The sequence below is a fragment of the Budorcas taxicolor genome, chromosome 8 (genome assembly GCF_023091745.1).
Source record: "Budorcas taxicolor isolate Tak-1 chromosome 8, Takin1.1, whole genome shotgun sequence".
Taxonomy (NCBI): domain Eukaryota; kingdom Metazoa; phylum Chordata; class Mammalia; order Artiodactyla; family Bovidae; genus Budorcas; species Budorcas taxicolor.
In genome coordinates, this window is record NC_068917.1 from 81,790,234 (window position 1) to 81,811,803 (window position 21,570).

At 34.9% G+C, this 21,570-nt stretch overlaps 1 protein-coding gene across 2 annotated transcripts in view; it reads left to right on the forward strand.

The window, feature by feature from the left end:
• The window catches only part of NAA35 (N-alpha-acetyltransferase 35, NatC auxiliary subunit), a 102,123-nt gene that overhangs the window by 23,514 nt on the left and 57,039 nt on the right, over nt 1-21,570 (forward strand). For both annotated transcript variants that reach the window (XM_052644874.1, XM_052644873.1), the window contains exons 4-11: nt 4,570-4,684; nt 5,475-5,549; nt 7,684-7,851; nt 15,158-15,224; nt 15,304-15,347; nt 16,579-16,629; nt 17,280-17,363; nt 18,217-18,331. In XM_052644874.1, the coding sequence (XP_052500834.1) occupies nt 4,570-4,684; nt 5,475-5,549; nt 7,684-7,851; nt 15,158-15,224; nt 15,304-15,347; nt 16,579-16,629; nt 17,280-17,363; nt 18,217-18,331 (719 nt within the window). The remainder of the gene's footprint in view (nt 1-4,569; nt 4,685-5,474; nt 5,550-7,683; nt 7,852-15,157; nt 15,225-15,303; nt 15,348-16,578; nt 16,630-17,279; nt 17,364-18,216; nt 18,332-21,570) is intronic.

Sequence of the window (21,570 nt, forward strand, 5' to 3'; positions counted from 1 at the left end):
GCACAGATAATTTTGAAGAAAGAACCCTAGAAATCAAATGAATGGATTTTAATGGAGTCAGCCAAATTTCCCTCACAAAAGGCTTTATCAGTTTACACACCAACAGTATATGAGAGTATGCTTACTTTTTAAAATTGTCCTTACTCCTACCCCCCAAAAGCCATCGTTTTGTTTTGCATTACTTGATTACATTTTAATTTTTATTCATATTAATAGTTTATATTTTCTCTTTTAATTGTTCATTCATCTCCTTTGCCTACTTTTCTTGCGATTATTTGCCTTTTCATATTTTTATGAGTTGGGCTTCCCACGTGGCTCAGTGGTAAAGAATCCACCAGCCAGTGTAGAAGATACAAGTTCGATCCCTGGGCCAGCAAGACCCACTGGAGAAAGAAATGGCAACCCACTTCTGCATTCTTGCCTGGGAAGTCGCATAGACAGAAGAGCCTGGCAGGCTGTAGTTGATGGGTTTGCAGAAGAATCGAACATGACTTAGTAACTAAAACAGCAACAAACATTTGTATGAATTAGTTATATTTTCTGGATACTAACTTTTTCAAAATAGCCTATATTGAAAGTATTTCTCCCAGATAATTGTCTGTATTTTAACTGACAAGATTATTGTTGCATGTAAGTTTTTAATATTTTACACAGCTGGAGTAACCCAACTTTTTTCTTCATAGCTTTGTAAATTATTGAAAAATTTTTGTTCATTTGTTTGTCTTCGGTTTAGAACTTAAATCTGCCTGGGGTTTGTTTTTAATTGTGTAAATCAAAGATTTCACTTTTTCATGGTAGTTAGCCACTTATCTTAATAGTATTGATTGACTGATGCACTGATTTTCCACTAATTGAAATTCCATGTTTATCTTCTGTAATTCTTACATGGAATTACATGGATTACATAAATCTGCATGGATTTAGATTGTTTTCTCTTGATCTGTGTATGCTAGAATGCCTTTAATACAGGTTTATAGTATCTGATCGGAGAAGGCAATGGCACCCCACTCCAGTACTCTTGCCTGGAAAATCCCACGGATGGAGGAGCCTGGTAGGCTGCAGTCCATTGGGTCGCTAGGAGTCAGACACAACTGAGCGACTTCCCTTTCACTTTCCACTTTCATGCATTGGAGAAGGAAATGGCAACCCACTCCAGTATTCTTGCCTGGAGAATCCCAAGGACGGAGGAGCCTGATGGGCTGCCGTCTATGGGGTCACACAGAGTCGAACATGACTGACGTGACTTAGCAGTAATCCATTGTATTAGGTTGGTGAAAAAGTAATTGCAGTTTCAGACCGTGAATTTTAAAGCATTATAACTCGGCTCAAACATATATCTTTATTCATGAAAATCGAAACCATTAAAATCAAAACATTTTTGCCAATGAGAAATAAGTTTATTTCTGTAGCATAAAATTCCATGCTTTGGGATTTGGCAAACTTTTGGAAAGCCTCCTGCTGGTTGCAGAAGCATTTTCCCTGCAAAAAGTTGTAGAGATGCTTGAAGAAGTGGTAGTCATTTGGCAAGAGGTCAAATGAATATGGTGGGTGAGGCAAAACTTTGTAGCCCGGTTCCTTCAACTTTTGAAGCATTGGTTGTGTGATGTGTGGTCAGGCATTGTGGAGAAAAAGTGGCCCCATTCTGTTGACCAGTGCTGGCTGCAGGTGTTGCAGTTTTCGGTGCATCTCATCAGTTGGTTGAGCATACTTCACAGATGCAATGGTTTCACTGGGATTCAGGAAGCGCTCGTGGATCAGACTGGCAGCAGACTGCCAAACGGTGACCGTGACCTTTTTTTGGTACAGATTTGGCTTTGGAAAGTACTTTGGAGCTGCTTCTCAGTCCAGCCACTGAGCTGGTCATTGTTGAAAGTCGTATACAGTCGACTTTTTGAAGCACATGACAATCCGATCATTGTTGTTGCACAGAATAAAAGGAGATAACACTTAAGAATGCTGATTTTTTTTATTTTTGGTCAGCTCCTGAGGCACCCACTTTATTGAGCTTTTTCACCTTCCCAGTTTGCTTCAAATGCCAAACCACCATAGCATGGTTGACGCTGAGCTCTTTGGGAACTTCTCCTGTAGTTGTAAGAGGATCAGCTTCGATGATGCTCTCAGTTGCTGGCTGTCAACTTCCAGTGGCCGACCACTGTGCTTCTCAACTTCAAGGCTCTCATCTCCTTTGCAAAACTTCTTGAACCACCACTGCACTGTACATCTATTATTAGTTAATGGGCCAACTGCGTTGTCGATGTTGCAAGTTGTCTCCTCTGCTTTACCATCTGTTTTGAACTCAAATAAGAAAATGGCTCAAATTTTCTTTTTGTCTTAACATCATTTCCCTAGTCTAAAATACATATAAACATCGAGTAATAAGTCATTAGCAAAAAAATGCAAAGTGAGAAGTGTGCATTAAAATGATGTATAACACAACCACATTTATTTAAGAATATTTTCTAGTATCAGCAAATTTTAGTAGCATTAGTTCAGTTCAGTTGCTCAGTCGTGTCTGACTCTTTGTGACTCCATGGACTGCAGTACGCCAGGCTTCCCTGTCCATCACCAGTTCCCGGAGTTTACTTAGACTCATGTCCATTGAGTTGGTGATGCCATCCAACCTTGTCATTCTCTATTGTCCCCTTCTCCTCCCGCCTTCAGTCTTCCCAGCATCAGGGTCTTTTCTAGTGAGTCAGTTTTTCCCATTAGGTGGCCAAAGTATTGGAGTTGCAGCTTCAGCATCAGTCCTTCCAATGACTATTCAGGACTGTTTTCCTTTAGGATGGACTGGTTGGATCTCCTTGCTGTCCAAGGGACTCTCAAGAGTCTGTTCTAACACCACAGTTCAAAAGCATCAATTCTTCAGCGCTCAGCTTTCTTCACAGTCCAACTCTCACATCCATACATGACCACTGGAAAAACCATAGCCTTGACTAGACGGACCTTTGTTGGCAAAGTAATGTGTCTGCATTTTAATATGCTGTTGAACTTTAAGCAGCAAAGTTCAACAATGCAAAACCACAATTACTTTTCCACCAAGCTAGTATATGTACCACATGTTCTTTATTCATTTATCTGTCAGTAAATATGTAGGCTGTTTCCATATCTTGGCTATTGTTACTAGTGCAGCTGTGAATAAAGGGCTGCCTGTATCTTTGAATTAAAGTTTTGTCTGGATATATCCCAGGAATGGGGTTGCTGGGTTATAGGGTAATTCTGTTTTTATTTTTCTCAGGAACCTCCATACTGTTTTGCGTATTTACATACTTAGTTGGTGATGGACAGGGAGGCCTGGTACGCTGTGATTCATGGGGTCGCAAAGAGTCAGACACGCTGAGCGACTGAACTGAACTGATACCAACTTTCTTACATACTTGTTTACCATACTTACGTACCAATTTACATTCCCGCCAACAGTGCAGGAAGGTTCCCTTTGTTTTATAGCCTCTATAGCATTTGTTTGTAGAGTTTTTAATGATGGCCATTCTGACTGGTGTGAGGTGGTATCTTGTAGTTTTCATTTGAAATTCACTAATTAGCAGTGTTGAACATCTTTTTCATTTGCCTATTGGCCATTTGTATTTCTTCTTTGTAGAAATGTTTAAGTAGGTCTTCTGCCCATTTTTCAGTTGGATAGTTTTTATTGTTGTTGAGATGTATAAGCTATTTGTATTTTGGAAATTAAGCCCTTGTTTGCATCATTTGCAAATATTATTTCCCATTAGGTAGGTTGTCTTTTTGTTTTGTTGATGTTTTGTTTCATTTTGTTTATGGTTTCCTTTGCTGTGGAAAAGCTTGTAAGTTTGATTGGATCCCATTTGTTTATTTTTCTTAATATCTTACTGCTGCTACTTTTCTGAGAGAAATGATGTAGTGTAACAAGATAGATCTCTTTTATTTTCTTAGTAATCTATTGGCTCAGACTAAGCAAATTAGAAAGTCATTAGCTTGATGGCCAGTCATACTTTTCTTCTAGGTTCTTCATTTTTCATATCTCAATTAAAGATATACTGACTATTCAGGCCATACTGTATCACAGCTAATAAGCCACTAATACCAGACCATCGGGATTTCTTTGTTTTTTTCCTTATGTAATTGCCAAAACTTTGGGCATTATAAACGGTGATGTGCCAGATTTTTAGACTTTCAAGATGTAAAAAAAATGAAAAATACCTCCAAGTTACAGTTGATAATGATTATTCCAAACATACCTTTCTAAGTGTTAAGTAAAGAAGGCAAAATGAAATCCATTGCTGATCAGTTGATCTCTTTTTTCCCCAAAATTTTCTAATGTGCAGATTTTTTGAAGAAAGAACGAAAAACAGCTTTTCTTTTAATTCTTTTCCTATAGTGCATGTAAAAGGATTTGAATGACAAGTACATGGAAGGAATTTTATGTTAAAGGATTATTTAATTGAAATGGAAGTGATAGCAAATTGTAGAGACTACCTAAAATAGGGTAGTTGTTTGAAGTATTCAGTACTGAAATGATTTTTGTACCATTGTGGGAATCTGGATAAGCTTATTGGTTCAAATATAATTTGTAGAGTCAATTTTTTTTTATTGCAGATTTGGTCTTTTTGAAGCCATGTCTGCCATTGAGATGATGGATCCCAAGATGGATGCTGGCATGATTGGAAACCAAGTTAATCGAAAAGTTCTCAATTTTGAACAAGCTATCAAGGTCGTTACCATTGTGCCTTTTGTGTTTTATTATTTGTTATTCATATGTTAAAACATTTTGATTAATAATGGAAATCAAACCTAGTATATCAGATTTTCTTAAATGCATCTCGAGTATGTAAACAAGTTAGTTAGCTGTCTGTGGAAGTTTTAACAAAGGTCTCATTAAAAGCTTATTCTAAATTTGTGTATGCATGCATTTTTTAAAATTAATATTTGAAAGTGTTTTGAGTATAAATACCAAGGTAATTGATTAAAGATTAAATTTTAAGTATAAATATATTAAGTAAAATGCTTGTGGAAGTGAACTAGAAATTTACTCAATGAGAATTGATTTAGAAGTTCATTCATAGTTGCCTCAGAGCTTAATTTTGCATATTTTTTGAAGAAAGATGTGTTAAATAAGTGGAAACTGTTAAAAAATTTGTGACATATATCAGTTTAAGGAAAATTAAAAAAAATTTTTTTCTTTGTAAATAGTTTCAATTCATTAAAATGCTTCATATTTATTAATGTTTGAAATGAATTTTAACTGTGCTTTTAAAATATTTGCTAGTTTGACTCATTTTTTAATAAAGGCCTTTATTCTATTTCAAATTAGACTTTCATTTCTAATATTGAAGACCTATTAAGATACATTATTTTTAAGAATACAGAGTTAATTTGGCCCCTTAGTTTTATCAGATGATCGAGATAGAGTTTTTTTAGAATTTATACTTTAAAATATTTACTGTACATAGTAACCATACATTTTTAAAAAGCTTATATGTCATATTTCCCCTTTCTTTTAGGATGGCACCATAAAAATTAAAGACCTCACCTTACCTGAATTGATAGGGATAATGGATACATGCTTTTGCTGTTTGGTAAGAGTTAAGATAGCACTATTTGTTAAATTTAGAACTGTGGCTTACTTGAATTTCAGTTTGACAGTATATACACCATCACTGAATATGAAATATATATAATTTTTGGCCTAGTAAGATGTATTATTAGGTTAAGTTATGCTCTGCTGCCGCTGCTGCTAAGTCACATCAGTCATGTCGGACTCTGTGCAACCCTATAGATGACAGCCCACTAGGCTCCTCCGTCCCTGGGATTCTCCAGGCAAGAACACTGGAGTGGGTTGCCATTTCCTTCTCCAGTGCGTGAAAGTGAAAAGTGAAAGTGAAGTTGCTCAGCCGTGTCCGACTCTTAGCAACCCTATGGACTGTAGCCTACTAGGCTCCTCTGTCCATGGGATTTCCCAGGCAAGAGTACTGGAGTGGAGTGCCATTGCCTTTTCCGAAGTTATGCTCTAGGAAGCAGCTGTTTTATCTTTTCATCTGGGTGATTTTAGATTCTCATTTTCTGGAAGGATATTTTCTTTCCAAGAAAGATAATAATATACAGCCATTATCCAAAGTACCTTTTCTATTCTCAAGGTACCCAGAAAAACAAATCTGTAATTGAAAGATTCTGTAAGTAAGCATTAAATTTAACCACAGAGCGTTTTGGATTGGCTTTGAAGAAATTTTTTTCCTAATTTAGGGAAAATTGAAATAAACTGGCCATTTTATACTATGAGGAAATTTTATTTATTTATATATGTATATTGGCTAGATTGTCTTCCCTAGACAGTGTGGTTTAATTATGGGAAAACTCTCATTTGTACTGCTCTTCTCCCCCACCCCACCCCCACTTTCTGAGTGTCGCTTTCTTTTTTAAAGTTGATATTAAATCATTGTCTTTAGACATAATGTTAAATTTCTTCATTTGTGTGTCTGGTAAAATATTCATTGATTACCAGTGTGTATGAAATATTTCTGTTATGTGTTTTATGTGTATATTTTTTACTTTGGTCTTTTACATAAGCTCTGTGAGCGCTCTGGTATCATTCTTATCTGTTTGCCTACTATTTGCCTAGGGTTACGTTGCTAGAAAGGGGCATAGTGAGAATCCTGATCCTTCTTCCTCCAAAGCTCTTTCCCTCAGAAATATTTTTATTATTCTTGGACCATTTGTAATTGTAGTAGAATGGGCTAAAAGGGGGCAAGATGGAGAATTTGTGTCAAAGTTGAGGAACAATTCTATGAGAGTATTGGAGTTGTATCTAAGTTTGGACTTTAATAGGCAGACAGTTTTTAGTCTGGAGAGTCTTCTGCACACTAGTAATACAAAATATGCATCTTAATTAGAGCAGTTATCTCATTTTGTAATGTAGTAGTTTTCTTGCTCTATTGCAGAATTCTTAGACTAAGTATAAATTACAACAGAATAAACATGGGCAAATTATTTATGCTATTTCTTTATATGTAACATGAGAAAAACACCACCTTTCTCAAAGTGTTAGGGAAAAATGAGATAAGATACATGCAGAATACCTAGCATAGTACTCAAATATCATAGATTACTCAGTTTTGGTTGCAGTTCTTCTGGCTTCTAGCTCAGGGTACTTGGCCCATGGTACTCAGTAGAATAGTGTTAAATGATTATTTTTGTGCTTCAGAATGATCCTTCTTATTGGAAGTATTGAAGTAGAGATGGGAGGCAGGAAAACAGTTGGCTAGTTTCTTGTGGTAATCTAGGTGTGATATGAATCTCTTGACTGGATTAGTAGTAGTTGGGATGAAAAAGAAGAGTTGAATGAGTGGCTAAGAACCTGGTTGGCTCTAAAATTGTGAATTCCTTAATTTCATGGGTTTTTATTTACTACATTGTAATAGAATTAATAGTGTTTGGATATGAAGTAAGGAGGCGCTCTAATTTCATCTCTAAATATTTTGCAAACTAAATAATATAATAAAAGTGCTTCTCATATCTGTAACTTTTGGGTAATCATATTTTTAATTCTTGAAAGACTTTGGTCAGTGAAAGTGGATTCAGACTCTTCTCTTTTCTGATCTTCCTTTTAATCTTCTTTTAAATCTTGTGATTAATCATATTTATTTGGGCCTGTGTCTGGCCTTTGACTGTTGAATCAGACTTTTCAGACTTGTGCATTCTTTTATTTCTTTATAGATAACGTGGTTAGAAGGCCATTCCTTGGCACAGACAGTATTTACGTGCCTTTACATTCATAATCCAGATTTTATAGAAGATCCTGCCATGAAAGCTTTTGCTCTGGGTATCTTGAAAATCTGTGACATTGCAAGGGAAAAAGTAAATAAAGCTGCTGTTTTTGAAGAGGTAAGATTTTGTTATTTAAGAATTCCTGAAACTCATTGGCCACCTTCATCTTAATATGTATTCTGTCAGTACCATTCATTGAATATTCATTATGTACAGAGGTACTTATTCTGGGGATTCACAAAGAAAATAGAAGAGATAAGCTTGTCCCTTAGGTCTCTTATAAATTATAACATAAAAGTTAATTTCAGTCTTTGGAGGAAGGAAAAGGAAAACAGAAGTTATGAAGAATAGTTTAGAGTATAAACTTTTTCTTCCACTTAGTACCTCAAACTGAGGAAGTATTTTACATTTTAGTGGTAGAAAGATTTTTCCATTTATCATTAAAAAAAATGATTATAGACACTGTATTTTAAGGGGAGATGTGATAGCATTTGAAACTTAAGTTATTTCTGTTTCTTTCATTTGTTGAAACCGTTGTTTCTTTTTCACACTGTTACTGATCCAGAATAAATATCTTAGGCTCCAGCAATGGTTCAGTGTAAAGCTTTTCTAAATTTACATTATATATGTGAGAATAATAGCTAAGTATAATGAGTTCTACATTTAAATGTATGGCTTATGAGTTGTTTATGAAATACTGGGTATTTCTTAAACACTCATTGGTTATTTAGCTATATATTTGAATTGATATGGGTAGGAAATCTTACCCATTTGGATGGAATTTTTAAAAAGATTAGTTTGAGTTAAAAAATGAGAAGAGACGCACAAATTATTTTAAGTATTCCTAAAAGGACATTAAAAATCAGTGGGACAGAGAAAGGGTTTATTTACCAAATAGTTCTGGAATAATTGGTTGGCACCCTTGAAACTTACTTTATCAGCATTTTACATTTGCCTTAGTCCATTTGTGTTGCCATAACAGAATACCGTAGCCTGGGACGGCTTATGAACAGTTGTTTATTTCTTATTGTTCTGGAGGCTGAGAAATCTAGGATCAAGGCATCAGCAGATTTGGTGCCTGGTGAGGGCCTGCTTCCTGGTTCCTCTTTTAACCATGGCCTCATAGTTGGCAGAAGGAGGGATGGGAAGTTCTCCGGAGTCTCTTTTATAAGGACACTAATCTCATTTATGAGGGTCCCACCTTCATGGACCTTCTGAAGGGTCCATCACCCAGCACTATCACATTGGAGGTTAGGTTTCAACATATAAATTTTGAGGAGACACAGTCTATTGCAGTTGGTCAATATGTCTTAAGTTTCAGTCTGTAGGTTCCCTCTCTTTTATTTTTTTAAGCCTTGCAACTCGTCGTTAAAGAACTCTCCCAAAGGCTCCACCTCAGTTGCTATCACATTGGGCATTAGAACTTCACATATGAATTTGGGAGTGGGAGAGGGACACAAACATTCAGTTTATAACATCAAAGTAAATTGTAGAGAGATAAAAATGTTTTAGATATAAAAAAGTTGCTTAAAAATCAGAAGGCAGTTTATAGAAATAAAATGGACATCAAGTGTAAGATGTTTAACCTCGTTTTAGAAATGCAAATTAAAACTGAGATACCATTTTTTTACCTATAATAGGCACCGACATGCTGGGGCGGGGGGGGGCGGTGGTGTGTGTGTGTGTGTGTGTGTGTGTGTGTGTGTGTGTGTGTGTGTGTGTGTGTGCACGTGCACGCGCGCGCATGTGTGTGTAGGATATGAATAGTTATTGTTTTCCTTTTTTATTTTAACTTTAAAAAATTTTAGTTTACTTGGAAATGTTTTCCAGATAACAGCAGTTAACAGTGATAGCACCAAGAACACTCGGATTCAGCTGCTGTTAACCTGTCATGTCATTTTTTACTTTTTCTCTCATGTATGTATGTATATATGTGTCTTTTTCTGAACCATTGGCGAGTGAGCTGTGTACATTCTTATCTCCTCTGAGGCTTCCCTGGTGGCTGAGAGATTAAAGCGTCTGCCTGCAATGCAGGAGACCTGGGTTCAGTCCCTGGGTCGGGAATATCCCCTGGAGAAGGAAATGGCAAGCCACTCCAGTATTCTTGCCTGGAGAATCCCATGAAGGGACGAGCCTGCTAGGCTACAGGCCACAGGGTTGCAAAGAGTCGGACAGGACTGACCTATTTCACTTCACTTCCCTTCACTGAGACACGTCAATATGTACCTTGTAAGGAAAAGGACACACTAATACACAACTACAGCACAATGGTCAACTCCAGCAAATCTATGATACCAGTCCACTACCTACCCATATTCTTTTTCTGTCAGTTGACTTAGTAACGTCCTTAGTGTTTTTTCCCTACAGTGTGGGATCCAGTCTAGGATCATGTCCTACATCTAGTTGCATTATCTCTTTAGTGTCCTTTAATTTACAGCAGTTGCTCATCCTTTGTCTCTAATGACCTTGGTATTTTTGGAAAACACAGCTCTCTCCTGCTTTCCCTTATTTAATAGAATGTTCCTTATTTGGGGCTTGTCTGCTCTTTCCTCATGATTAGATTTATATTATGCAGTCCTGGCTGGAATATGACATGAGTAATACTGTGTCCTTTTTATGGTTTCATATCTGAGACATAGAGTGTCCATTTGTCCCTCTGTGGTAATGTGACTTTATCACCATCAAGGTGCTTTCTGATTACTGTATGGTTACTTTAAAAAAAATTATTTTATTGATGTATAGTTTATTTACATTGCTGTGTCAATTTCTGCTACACATCATAGTGATGCAGTTACACGGTTACACATGTATATACACATTCTTTTTCATATTATTTTCCTTTATGGATTACTACAGGATATTGAATATAGTTCCCTGTGCTAGACAATAGGACTTTGTTGTTTATCTATCCTGTGTATAATAGTTTGCATCTGCTAATCCCACCCTCCCAGTCCATCCCTCCCCTGCCCTCCTTGGCAACCATGAGACTGTTTTGTATGTCTGTGAGTTTGTTTCTCTTTCTTATATAATTTCATTTGTGTCATATCTTAGATTTCACATATAAGTGACATCATTTGGCATTTGTCTTTTCTGGTTTACTTCACTTGGTTAGATAATCTCTAGGTCCATGCATGTTGTTGCAAATGGTATTTCATTCTTTTTTATGGCTGAGTAGTATTCCATTGTGGGTGTGGGTGTGGGTGTGTACACAGACATACACACACACACTACATCTTCTTTATCCATTCATCTGTCAATGGATATTTATGTTGTTTCCATGTCTTAGCCATTGTAAATAGTGCTGCAGTGAGCATTGGGGTGCCTATGTGTTTTGAATTATAGTTTTGTCCAGATATATGGCCAGGAGTGGGATTGCAGGATCACATGGGAACTCTGCTTTTAGTTTTTTTGAGAAGCCTCCATAATATTTTCCATAGTGCCTGCACCGGTTCACATTTCTGTGGTTACTGTTTTTAACCTTGTGTACATAGTAAGCAATATGTAGGAAAACTGTTTAAGATCACATAAATATCCTGCTTATTTAAAATCTCTCCATATATATGTAGTATCCATTCATGGTACTTGCTTGGACTAATCTTAGTGTGTTGACTTTAAAATGATGATTTTGAATTCCAGCACTCTTTCCACATTTATTAGTTTGGACAGGATTGCACTATAAACAAAGATTCATGCTTTTTTGATGGGAGTGTAAATTCTACAACTTTTTGAAAGAGTAATTTGGTACTCTCTATGATTGAAAATGCTTGTCTTGTTTCATCAGTTTTAGGAATTTAGCCTATAAATACATTCAAGCTTATCCCCAAAGATCTATGTTCAAGGACATTAGTTGTAGTGTTTGTAGTAACTAAAGTCTGGAAACTAATGACCATCAGTACACGACATTAAATGACACTACCCTCATACTGCCAAGTAAGTGTTTTGCACCCTTTACAAAGGAGGGGGTAGGCTTACTTATACAAATTTAGATCTCCAAATTAATGTAAAGTATGTTTGGTATAGAAAGCATGTGTAGCTTGCTACCATTTTTGCTCTTTTTTAAGAAAGAGATAGTTAGTTATCTTCTACAGAGTATATACTTATTTGTATTGTTGTAATTTTTATTATACACCTGTATTACTTTCTAAGTAAACAAAAAAAATTTTATAATTTTTTTACTTCAAATTTCTGGATGAAGGACTTAACTAAGAGATGAAAGAAATCCTAAAGAAAAGGACTAATAGGGAAAAAGCTGATTGAAAAACATCTTAGGAAAAATACAGGAAAAACAAGTTTTGGTGTATTAAAATCCCATTCAAATAAAGGTGAGAGTAAAACCCAAATGTATAAATAGCAGTAAAATAAATAGCTTATTCATAGAGGAAGATTATCAAATGATCATAACATTTAAAAAATTCAGGCTCAGTGTAATCCAAGAAAATCTAAGTAATACTTAGTTCACTTTTCATCTACACAGTATTTAAGAATATATATGTATTTTTTACTAGTGAGAGTATGCATTAACATAGCTGCTTTGGAAAATAATTGAGCAGTGTATGTATCAAAAGTTTTAAGCCTATTGATACCATTTAAACTAGTTAGTTCACCTTTAGAACTCAGCCTTAAAGAAATTATTAGGCATATGGACACTTAATGCCCAAATACATTAATCAGAGTTTTTAATAGTGAAAATTGGTGTTGATCAAAACACTACCATTAGGGTTATGGTTGAAATAAACTGTGTTTACTGTATCATATAAAGATTATGTGTAATGAATATATAGAGATGACAGTATTTAATATCATGGGAAAATGCATACTTTAAAATGTTAAGAAGGCAGCACACAATGTAACCAATTATGTAAAACTAAAACTGGAGAAACAAAAGTTAGTTCCTAGGCTGGAAAGATATTTTTCTTGTTTTGCTAAACTTTTCAGATAGTCCAGATGAATTTGTCTCAGTTTGGAAATTTAAAAAAAGTTGATTGCCTAGTAAAATCCTTTAGAGGCCTAGTAATGAAAAAATATGAATGAGTTAAAATCAACAAATAATTTGTTTGAAATGGATGCTTCTGAAGTTCCTGATGATTATGTGTTATGTCTCTGCTTAGTTTTTACTCCTGAACTGGAGACATTCTCATTTGCCCAAAGAAGTTTCTTCTAATATGTTGCTCACGTGCAAAATGGGAACCACAGTTCACCGATCAAATGGCTTTTTTTCTGTCTTGCAAAAGGACGTCTTTAGTGTAATCTTTGATTACTTTTTTTTTTTAACCTCCTACATCCAGATTGTTTTACCTTGCAAACGTCTTGAATCTGGTCACTGTTTTTTCTTCTCTATAGCCCACAAAGTGTATAATGAAAAATTACAGTGCTCTCCTCTTTCTTTATCCATTCATAATAATCAATTCTTTAGCTTTTTCCTACAGTTTCCATATTTCTGTTTAATAGGCTAATATTCTAGTTTTTAGGTTTAAGAATTTATCATCTTTAGGTAGTGTATAGCATCAAATTTTTAGTGTATACTTAGCATTCGTATATTACCTTCTCCCTCACTCCAAATAATAATTCAGCTTATGGTTAAATCATTCAGTACAGATATTATTGTGACTGTATAAATATTAATGACAGATGAGCCAGAGTAGTGTATGCTTCTTTTACTCATACAAATTTTTTTTTTCTTAAAGGCAGTAACTACTGTTTCTTTTGAGTTTGCTTAGTTTTCTATGTATTTCTCCTTAAGTCCTTTCCCATTATTATTAAACTATCAGATAATCTGTATATTTCATCATGTATATATACATCTATATATACATCCAGTAATATACAATTTTTTTTTTAATATTCTTCTTTGTTCTCTAGCTGGGTCATTTGATTTCTAGGCGCTCTGCGTGGCTGTCATCCCAGGTTTCTCTGTGTTGTTCTTCTGGGAATTCCATTTCCCTCTCTTTTTGTTAGATCCCTGGTTACCTGGATCTTATGCCTGTATTGTTCGTAGTTTATAACCTTGCTTGTTCAGTGCCTCCAGTTTCTTTGGGGAGACAGGGAGGGAATTTTTCTTTGAGACCTTGTATGTCTGAAAATGTTTTCCCTACCCTTTAACCTCGTTGATGGTGGGGCTATAGTAGACTTCTAGGCTGGAAAATAATTTTCCTCTGATTTTGAAGGCATTGTTCCACTGATTTATAATCCCAGTGTTACCATCCTGATTCTTGACTCCTGTTTTCTCTTCGGAATCACTTAGGATTTATCTTTTTAGTGACCATACCTTAGACTTAGTCTTTGTCACCCCTTATGATCTTTGAAGCTTGAAGCATGCCACCACCTGTTTCTAAATTATTTGTGTTCTGATTCCTGTGGTTCTTCACTCCTACTTGGAATAATGGAAAGGATAGAAGTGCCTTTTAGCAATGTGGTAAACACTATGAAAGTTCATATTTATACATGTACAGTTTGAGAATCCTATTTGATGTCCATGTAGAAATAAAAGAGTATAAGCTTCATCCAGAGGCTACATTTATAGCTCTGTAATACAACCTGAGACTTAAAAGACCCAGTCCTGTGAGGCATACAATTCTACTGAGTTCTTTGAGACTAGGATATTTGTTTGTGCTTCATTCTCTTTGTAAGGTTTAGTGTTTGACATCAATTGCATGCTTACTGATGTTTTTGTTGAGTCCGGAAATTTCTCTACAGTTCTGGCCACTGCTGTGAATGTCTATTATTCCATTATATTAGGCTTTTATATACATTTTATAAGAATTATAATATGGCAGAAATACTCCTTTATTAGAGCTTTTAATTTCTTAGCCAAAATCAGCCAGATGACCTTAAACTCTTCATAGTGGATCCAGCAAATGACTTAATTTGCTAATATCTCAGCGGTGTTTTAAATTATTCTGAGAGTGGGAACCTGTATTTGGATCATTTTTTTCTTTACAGTGGGTTGAAGTGGGAATGTGGCTCTGCTGGCACTTTGAGTAATTCTATTTGAAAAGCTTAGCCTTTGTACCCTAACAGTGTGTAAAAAGACACATAATAATTTTTGAAGAATCTTGTCTAAATTTTGTAAGCTTGTCATCAAATGGTAATTGTTATGTATTTATTGTTCACCTGTAAATGTGAGAATTCTTTGTAGGTGGGAGTAATTTGTAATATTATCGTAAGCATTGTTTTGCAGATGAACGTATTAAATGCAAGTATGTTTAAATAGCCTAAGGATAAACAGTTGAAATTAAGGGGATAGAGATAGCATTAGAATGTGGTGTTTTCATGGTATAACTATAAAGAAAGTTGGATGAATGATAGCAATATTTGAGGTGACATTCTATTACCATTTCCTTTTAGCAAATAGTGATTTTGTAAGAGAAAAACAGTAAAAGGTTTTGCTATTATTCAAGGGCCTAATTATTGCTTTTCTGTGTAGGAAGATTTTCAGTCAATGACTTATGGATTTAAAATGGCTAACAGTGTGACAGATCTTCGAGTTACAGGTAAAACCATTTATAATGGTAATTCACAAGTTTTACATTTGAATTTGTTTGCTTTTAAAATCATTGTCTCTATTTCTAGGCATGCTAAAAGATGTGGAGGATGACATGCAAAGAAGAGTAAAGGTATGTTTTCTTTCTCTTTTCTTTAGTATAAGATATTTATATTCTTCTAAATGTCAGGTTAACTTTAGCTAATTACAAATAGCTAGTAAGCTGATTACAAATAGCTAGGTAACACTACCGAGTTCCTTTATGTATGCTATACCTTTTTTTGGTAATGAGTTTGAAGACTACTGGAGCGGTTTCTGATGAATTAATATTACTTTCAAGTACTCAAAATTTAACCATTTCAAGTTTTTTCAATTTTTTACCACTGTTTTAGAATTTTAGTATGCTGTTTTAAGAATAGCATAAGATGCTAGAGTTTTAAATTCCTCAAAGGTAAGGATTATCTTCTTCACCTTTGTATTTTTAATGGTTAGGACAGTGTCTAGAACATAGTAGAAGAGTGCAAAAAATAGTAGTTTCTCAAATCTGGTAAAAACCTATGAGCGACAGACACCCTTTGGCCAGATGACCATGATGATTTTGTTCTGATAGAGAGTAAAAATAAAAAATTATATTTCTGTTATTTTTTTTACACTTATATAACACAGCATGGTTGTCAAAACAGTTTTGCATTATTGTCTTATTTGATATTTACAGTTATTCAGTGTATTAGGCAATAAACTACACTTTGAAATGAAGAGAATAGAGCTCAGAAACATCAAGTAACCTGTCTTGAGTCTTCTTAAGGGCATGCCATTATTAAGTGTCAGTTCCAGGTCTAGAACCCAGATCTTCTGGATCTTCGTGTGGTATTGGATCTTCGTGTGGTATTGCCTTTGGGTTTTGCCCGAATACTCAACCATATGTAACATATGTATTAAGAAGATTTTGCGTGTTAGTGTAGAACTGATCAGTGTTTACCATGTGACTTTATGATGTGATTCTGTAAAGATCACATTTCTTTTCTCTGGGTTAGTTTTGAGAACGTCAGGAACTTCAGTTAATAGATCTTTTTAAAGAAAGAAGTACTGTGTACCATGTGCTTTTGCTTATATTATTCATTGTTTTGCTTTTGCTGTTTTTAATACCTTTTCCTTTGTGTGATCTTTATATCAAAATGAACTAAATATATATAGTACTATTAGGTAAATAAATAATTGATAACAGCGTTTTCCTTCCAGATATTTGCTTCAAATAGATTATAGTGTATACTCAGTAAATTAATTTATTCCTTTACCTTGTATAATCATAATTTTTGCTTTTACAGGCTTGTGTTTGTTTTAATTCACCTTTTTTAAAATTTTAGAGTACTCGAAGTCGACAAGGAGAAGAAAGAGACCCAGAAGTTGAACTAGAAGTAATTGAACTTATTTTCTGGTAGCTAATATCAGAGAAGTCTGCCTCTTAATGTTGTAGTTTTATGAACTGCGTTATAATTTATGGAAGCCCTTTTTAAGGTATTTCTTTAAAAATTGGACATTACAAGGGAGTTTATTTCCCTTGTATTTATTTTGATATAATACAACTCTTTCAGATACATGATTTCAGAATTCTTCGATATTCCTATGAGGTACGTAGGAAGAAAAAATGATTTTTTTTCAGATGATCCACCAAAACTTGGCAGAAGTCAAGAACTTACATAATATCAAAATTTGTCAAACCTTTGTTGAGATCCTAAATTTTCTGACTCTGTTTAAACCATATTTCTGTCAGTCCTCTTAAAAATACTAATTGAATCAGTTTTGAAATAATAGTGTAACTCCTGACTTGGGGAAAAATCAGTCCTTGTGATACAGAAGCTTTATTATATATTGCTGTTTCAGTAAAATAGGCTTCATTTTATTGTGTTTTATGCAGCTCATTTTCAGATATTTAAAAGCCTGTAAGTGAAGGTATTTGTAAATTACTAACACTGAGATTTAGAACTTAATATACAATATTTTAAAATGAAATTTCTTTCACAAGGCTTTGCATCTTTTAACTTTTAGTCCTTTCTTATTTTTTTAGCACCAACAATGTTTAGCAGTATTCAGCAGAGTGAAATTTACTCGAGTGTTACTGACAGTGCTTATAGCCTTTACTAAGAAAGAGGTAAGGGTATTTAATCTGTTCAGTGTTTTTGTTTTTGATGGAATGCTCGATTTTGGTAGTTCTGAGACTTTTCTATTGGAATATATATGCACACATACACAGCACTCAGCATTTGGTGTGTTTATGTCAGAATATCCCTGATGATTTTCACCAAAAGTCACATGAATTTTACATTGTGCCCTTAACATATCTATGACTGTTGTTGATACAAAAATAATGTAATGCTTATTAGTGGATATAATAGTAGAAGCTGAAATTGTTTCTTTGAAGTTAATTTGAGAAATTAAAAATGAGAATTTTAGGTAGGCTCTTCTTTCATTCAGTTAAATAAACTTAGATTTGTATAGAACCTAAAACAACCCTTAGATGGTGAATATTTCTGTGTGTGTGTGTGTGTGCGTGCGCGCGCGTGTGTATTGTGTTAACTCAAGTAAATTACAGGCTAATTTGTGAATAGTTAATTTTGAGTACAGATCCAGCCCTTACAAACTTCTGCAATTCTCTTCTTTTTTAAAAATTTCACCTTGATGAATGACTTAGTAGGAATTTTGCAGTTTCTCATTTTCTAGTTGACTACATCTCTTTAGGAAAAAAAAAAATTGAGATTGGTAGAATAAACCAGAATGTTTCCTATTGTTTTTTAGTGGTTCCTACAAAGTACTGATATGAGTAAAAAAATTATTTCTATCCTAACAGGATCTGGGCATCCTGTATTAAGTGAATAGTTTGTGAAAACCAATGTCATTACAACAAGCATTTAATAATTTCATTATTGTTTATAGGATTTTCCTATTTAATGTATATCTTTCAGTGAAAGAATATGTAAGAATGTTTTTGGTGATTTATTTGCTAGACCAGTGCTGTTGCAGAAGCTCAAAAATTGATGGTTCAAGCAGCAGATCTTCTTTCTGCCATTCATAATTCATTGCATCATGGTATCCAGGCCCAGAATGATACTACAAAAGGAGGTAATTGTCTGTTTTGTTCCTACTCTTTTTGTTGTTGTTCTTTGCCATCCATGGTATATAGTGTTTGGTTTGTTCTAAAATACTATTTGTCAGTCTATCCAAAACATTCTAACTTTGGATTGTTTTGCTACATAGGCTTTTAAATAGAGTGTTTATGGTCCCTTCTTTATGGTCATCCTTTTTCTTTAATCACCTCTGCACTTTACTGCTTTGAAAGGTCATCACCTCGATTTCAGTCTTCCCTGACGCTACCAGGCAGGCCTGGGTATTTTTTGTGGCCTCATTGTACTCATACATGCCTCTATTACATTTTTTTAGTATATCATATTATAGTTTACCTTGTAATTCCATGAGATTTTTAATACTTCTATGCCAGAGTCTCTTCTTTGTGTATTCCTACAGTGCTTGGCATATTGTTGACACTCAGTAGATTTTATTCATGAACTATACCTTAAAAATAAAAGGAACAGTGTACCTTTATTATGAAAACTCCAACTGAGTTAACACTTCAGTAATGTGCAGCAATTTTGGTTATCCTTAAAATTCATTAAAATGTGAAAACATTTATGTTTTTAATTAGTTTTTCACAGGCGTTGGTCTTCTGACCAGAAAGTCTAGTTTTTATTGATTCATATTCCTTTGCTTTTTTGCCCCTTTTCCTCCTTTTTGGAGAATAAGTTGTGGTATTCCCCTTCCCATGAATTTTTTTCTTACTCATATATTAGGTAGTGAAACAGTCCAAAGATAATTTGGCTTAGGCAATCAATATGTGGATATCTTTATTGATATGGCAATCTTAATGGATAATAATTATTCTGAGCTTATAAATTCATTATTAATTCATTAACATTTTATCATTTTCTACAGAAGAGGGAAAGATTAGGTGACTGTTAGATGACTGACTAGGAGACATTCTGTAACTATGGGACATTAAAAAGAAAGTTTTAATGCATAGCAAGGTATCTAGTACATGTTTACAGAGAGTTTACCATTTCTACAACTCTTCAATATTTTGGAATCAAGTGCGAGAATACTTTATGAAAACCACTGTAAAATACATTGCTTCCAAGTAATTTGGTTAATTATGTATTAACAAGGTATTACGATGCAGAACAGGAGTCAAATGACTTGATTCTAATGCTCCTTTTTTTGCCATATGTTTACTACATGGTCCGTTCTGGTCTATAACCGAGGATAATAATTGCCATGGGATCATTAGTTGCCCACATGTTTTTGTGGCTTCCCTGTAGTTCAAATCAGTCAGCAGTTAAAACAAAAACATATGTGTATATTCTCAACTATTTCTCTGGTTTTATAGGCTGTTTATGAGTAAGCTTCTGGAAGATGATTTGCATAAAGTTGGTTTGAAATAACTAAGCTAGTGAAGTTTTAAATTTAGGGAGTATTCTGTTCTTTGTTTTTTGCTAAACACTTTTTACGCTCACTCAACTTTGTAATTATCCAGCTTAAGCATGAAGCTAAACAATTTTGTAATAAAGTGGAAACCATCCCAGTAATGTTTATTCTAAGAAAATGGTGATAAAGCTATTAGTGTAGGTTAGTTTGGGTCTCAGATTATTCATTTTACCTTCTTAATGTTATTAGAATGCATCTAGTGACAAAATGACTGTAAAGCTTATTGAAAAAATATATAGTAAGTGGGAACTTGGAAACTGGTGTTAAGGGAGAAAGTAGGAAGAATCAAACTTGGTTCAAGGATTGCTTGCTGGTTGGTTTACTAGTGTATATGATGGCTTGACAATGAAGGAGGTGGAAGTGGTTTGGGGACAGGAGATGCTTAAGGAAAGGCGGCTTGAGATTTTTTGGTGCAGTGACATGGAGCAGACCACTAACCAAGTAAATATTTTGTTCTGGAAAATAAACGGAAGAAGCTTTGGGAGTTATTTTCATGTTGAGTGCTAATTGAAATCGAAGAAGTAAATGTGGTTAATCAGGGCTTTCTGAATTCAGGACCTTGAGTTAGAGACCTTTCGTGAAAAAACAAGGGAAGCAGAGGATTCAATCGCAACCCACTCCAGTACTCTCCAAAATCCCATGGACGGAGGAGCCTGGAAGGCTGCAGTCCATGGGGTCGCGAAGAGCCGGACACAACTGAGCGACTTCACTTCCAATTTTCACTTTCATGCATTGGAGAAGGAAATGGCAACCCACTCCATGTTCTTGCCTGGAGAATCCCCGGGGCGGAGCCTGGTAGGCTGCCGTCTATGGGGTCGCACAGAGTCGGACACGACTGAAGCGACTTAGCAGCAGCAGCAGCAGCAGCAGAGGATTCAGTGAAGCACATTGTTGGCTCCTTGTATTTGCTTGTGCTCTTTTATTGCTTGTGAATTCTGTACTGCTTTTTATATGTCTGTGGAATTCTTCAAAATAATGTTCAGATTATTTCCTCCAGTGAGATTTTTCATGTTCTACTTGTCAAAATTTATTTTTTTCTCCCATATTCTTTTCTATTTATCTATTTAGGTTAATTTATCTGTTTAGGTTTATTTATCTGTTTAGGATTAGGTTTGATTTACTCTTTTGAATGTTAGCATCTTTAACAGTTGCTAGTAGAAATTAAAAATTTAATTAAACTTAGGTTGTCTGAAATTGGTAGGTACTTTGGAAGTGTATATCCAACTCTGACATTCAATTTCAAGAGTCATTGGGGAATTCCCTGGCAGTCCAGTGGTTAGGACTCTGCACTTTCACATGGGTTCAATCCCTCTGGAAACTAAGATCCCACAAGCTGCGTGGCATGACCGAAAAAGCAAAAACAACAAAAAAGAAGCCTTATCATCCTTTTGAAAAAAGATGTATAATTCAAATGGTATATTAATCACATGCATTTACTTTCTGAAACCTTAATGACAATGAAGAAGTGTTTGGCTTTTTAACAAATAGATATAATTAATAAAGGGGCATCCCAGGTGGCACAGTGTTAAAGAATTCTCCTGCCAACACAGGAGACACAGGTTCAATCCTGGATCAGAAAGATCCCCTAGGAGTAGGAAATGGCAACCCACTTCAGTATTCTTGTCTGGAAAATTCCATGGACAGAGGAGCCTGGCAGGCTACAGTCTATGTGGTTGCAAAAAGTCAGACACTACTGAGCACACATAATAAAGAAGGAAAAGACAGGGAAAGAAGGCAGTAGCAACAAAATTTTAGAAGCTGGAAAACAGAAAGATGTTGAGCTGTCTGTTCAAGTAACTGAATTCTTAGCTACTGATAAAGAA